Source organism: Pyrus communis, chromosome 12, assembly GCF_963583255.1.
Source record: "Pyrus communis chromosome 12, drPyrComm1.1, whole genome shotgun sequence".
NCBI classification, from domain to species: Eukaryota; Viridiplantae; Streptophyta; class Magnoliopsida; order Rosales; family Rosaceae; genus Pyrus; species Pyrus communis.
Genome location: NC_084814.1, coordinates 16,390,341 through 16,393,861, shown reverse-complemented (window position 1 = coordinate 16,393,861; position 3,521 = coordinate 16,390,341). Strand labels below are relative to the sequence as shown.

The window sequence follows — 3,521 nt, the reverse complement described above, 5'->3', positions numbered from 1 at the left end:
TCACTTGCATTGCAAACTTCTGAGCATCTTTGATGACAAATCAAAAGCAATGGTGCAGTCCATGGTCGAAGACTTCTTCTTCTTCATTATAAACATAAGTTCAACCTTTCCAGTCAACTTAGCCGCGCTGTTGAGGGTCAAGACCCCGCTGCTCAATTCACTGCCAAGATTGGAACTGCTCAATGCACTTGAACTCAAGCTCACCTCGGCGTCAATTTTTTTGGTGGAAAGCATTCCAGCCTTGCTCTTTGGAATAGAAACTTGCCCGACAGTTGCACCTTGGTACAAAAACGTGACAATGCCAGCATCATACTTGTATGGACCAAAATTTGTGTTCTTGACTCTGATTTGGGTTGTGAACTTAATGTCAAATGAAGGCGATGCCGGGATGGAGTTGACCTCTTGGATGTTAATGTTGCCTAGCCTGACCTTGGGGGTCTTAACTTTCATCACAGTAAGACTCATCACCGTTATAACCATGATCTGAAACATAATGAAGATACCAATATACATGCCTAATTTGATTCTCTTCTGGCGTTTCAGCTCGTCAGCGGACTGCAAAGATTCCGCATCATTTTGCTTCCTAGCCATGTTAATTTCCTTTCTTTTTTAATATGAAGGTGGAAACGATGATGGTTATCTGCTAGCTTTTGCTGGTTTCTTTTGTGGGATGAAAGCTTGGAAGTGGAGGGAGTTTGTGGAAATGATGGAAGAGTAGTGTGTTATATACATAGAGGGTTAATGTTGTGCGGTACAAGCTTCTACGAAATGCTCAAATAATGTAACCAAAACGCACGTATAGGGTAGGGTTTTTGATATTTAGGATCAATCTAGACGGCTGTATGTAGGAAGAAGTCTTTTGTTTCACATAGCACATAAAGAAAAGGATATAAAATACAAAATAACACATGAGGTGCCTTTCTCTATAAGACGTGTAGAGATCCAATTGTTCGTATTCTAGGCAAAGTTGATATTAAAATGCTACCTGTACTTTAGTATTATGAGTTATGTGCTTTCTATTAGATTATTCATATCAATCACATGTGGAACAAAATATTAGCTTGAATGTTAAATTAAGTTTCTTAAGCCTTGTTTTTTCTGGATTAGTTTGAAGACATCTTTCAGTCCTTGAATTATAATTTGAGCACCCATTCCACTTTTTCCCTAAGAAATGGAAAAAAGGGAAAGTCTTTTTCGCCCTCCATTTTCTCCTATGCACTCATCAATTTTTTATTTTTATTTTTTTTTTCCTGCTATTGCATTTCTATATTTTTTTAGCCCTACGACTGAAAAAAGCTAAAGAGTAACCAATAAATAAACAAAAAATTGCAAAAAGATAAATTGGTAGTGTGAAAATCATCACCCTAGAAGTATCATGCTTGACCAAATTTATAAACAATAAAGTGTACTATAATAGATGCTTCTGTTGATATTGTCATATTTTGTATGTCCATATCATGACAGCTCAAAGCAAAAATAAGAATATAAGATGACCAGTAAAGCATATAATAGATGCTTCACCAAAGTCATCCATCATCTAGAAGTCAATAAGTTCACCCTTGACCTTGGACGCGTTTGGCGCGTCTGCAATCAAATTATTCCCTTGAAACTCTCATTTTCCAAGAAGCTCATTCCCCTACACAACTTATTGAAAACAGGCCAAACTCCAAACGCTATATATAGCGCACGACTCTTCCATCATTTCCACAATATCCCTCATTTCCAAGTTTCATCCCTGAAAACATACACCTCAACCAATCACAAGAAGAACATGGCCGAAAAGAACCAACAGGCATATCCTTTAGCACCAGCAAATGGTTACACAAGAAGTGATGCAGAGTCTTTGGAATCCGTTGATGAGATGAAACGCAAGAAGAGAATCAAGTTAGCCATTTACATTGGTATTTTCATTGTGTTTCAGATCATGGTCATAACGGCGATGAGTCTCACTGTCATGAAAGTTAAGACCCCAAAAGTCAGGTTAGGCAACATCAACGTCCAAGAGCTCAACTCCGTCCCAACATCACCTTCATTCGACACCAAATTCACAACCCAAATCAGAGTAAAGAACACAAATTTTGGTCCATACAAGTTTGATGCAGCCATTGTCACGTTTTTGTACCAAGGTGCAACTGTCGGGCAAGTTTCTATTCCAAAGAGTAAGGCTGGAATGCTTTCCACCAAAAAAATTGACGTCGAGGTGAACTTGAGTTCAAGTGCATTGAGCAGTTCCAATCTTGGCAGTGAATTGAGCAGCGGGGTGTTGACTCTCAACAGTGCAGCTAAGTTGGCAGGAAAAGTTGAACTAATGTTTATAATGAAGAAGAAGAAGTCTTCCACCATGGACTGCACCATTGCATTTGATTTGTCATCAAAGACGCTTAAAAGTTTGCAGTGCAAATGATCAGACTTGCGAGATTAGTTTTAATTCTTGATTTGTTATTTTTTTAATTTTTTTCATTCATTGTGACTTTATTGTATTTTCCGCAGAAATACAATATTATTACTGTACTTGTATCTTAATAATGACACCCTATTTTTTTATTTTTTTTTCTTTTCTTTATTTTGTTTGCACTTACCATGTTTTAGGCATATAAATAGAATAATTTCATAAGTCAGTAAGATTACAATTTAATTCTTTACCGCTTGTGTGTCATATGTCTTAGAAGACATCATTTGGGCTTGCCACACACCCTCTTTGTTACTGGGTTTTACCTGGTTCGCTCATATTTTTTTATTTTGTTAATCTGGTCTTTTATTTCGGACTGGGCAATTTAACATAAAAAATTTATATTAAATCCAGCCTTCATCAATTTTATCCTTCGATATCATTGTATAGTGTGTGAAGGTTCCAACTAATTCAATATTGTAGGAATATCCACAAGCCGAAGAGTAACATCTACCAATGGCTTTCGGTTGCCCAGATTAGTCAGAATATGTTTGAAGTCTACCATATTCTGATCATATATTTTAGAGCATGAAATATTTATGAAAACTCTAAGCGTATCTATGGTCACCATGATGTATCTCATATTGTTGCTTTGGCCAAAAACTACTTCTGGAGATAGATCGTCAATGGGCTACTATGACACCTAGAAGGTGACAGATTCATTTTTGTGCATTCATGTATCTCTATGTTAATACACATGATTGAAACCTCACTCTATAGGGCTCCGTTATTGTTTGAGAGCTTCTAGGTGAGACTAACGATCACATTCATTAACATAAGATAACTAGTGATGTCTTTGGTCTAAGTACTAGCAGTATCCATATAACACAGAAGTGTGGTATAATTGACAAGTAGGTAATCTTCTATTCATAGACTTTTATGGTTGGTCAATGTCTAGTGAACTCAATCTCATAGACAAGGACTTTTATGCCTATTCCATGTCACTACATGCTTAGTCTGAGACTTACTAATGGATATAATATAAATCGGCATTTGCGGATGTTTGATAGTCCTTTTGATCATCTTATGGCTAGGAACATAATTTAAGACTGCAGATCTGTATGGTATGTAT

General features: G+C 36.7%; 2 protein-coding genes across 2 annotated transcripts; one reads left to right on the top strand and one right to left on the bottom strand.

Moving 5' to 3' along the window:
* LOC137710082 (late embryogenesis abundant protein At1g64065-like) lies at positions 1–656 on the bottom strand. The gene has a single exon (XM_068449036.1). The coding sequence runs from the start codon at positions 589–591 to the stop codon at positions 1–3; it is 591 nt and encodes a 196-aa protein (XP_068305137.1). The 5' UTR covers positions 592–656.
* Positions 657–1,722: 1,066 nt separating this feature from the next.
* Positions 1,723–2,542, top strand: LOC137709694 (late embryogenesis abundant protein At1g64065-like). Its single transcript, XM_068448677.1, has one exon. The coding sequence runs from the start codon at positions 1,772–1,774 to the stop codon at positions 2,402–2,404; it is 633 nt and encodes a 210-aa protein (XP_068304778.1). The 5' UTR covers positions 1,723–1,771; the 3' UTR covers positions 2,405–2,542.
* The last annotated feature ends 979 nt before the right edge of the window (positions 2,543–3,521 follow it).

Coding starts and splice junctions, on each gene's coding strand:
- LOC137709694 (XM_068448677.1), top strand. CDS start 1,772: ATGGCCGAAAAGAACCAACAGGCATATCCTTTAGCACCAGCAAATGGT.
- LOC137710082 (XM_068449036.1), bottom strand. CDS start 591: ATGGCTAGGAAGCAAAATGATGCGGAATCTTTGCAGTCCGCTGACGAG.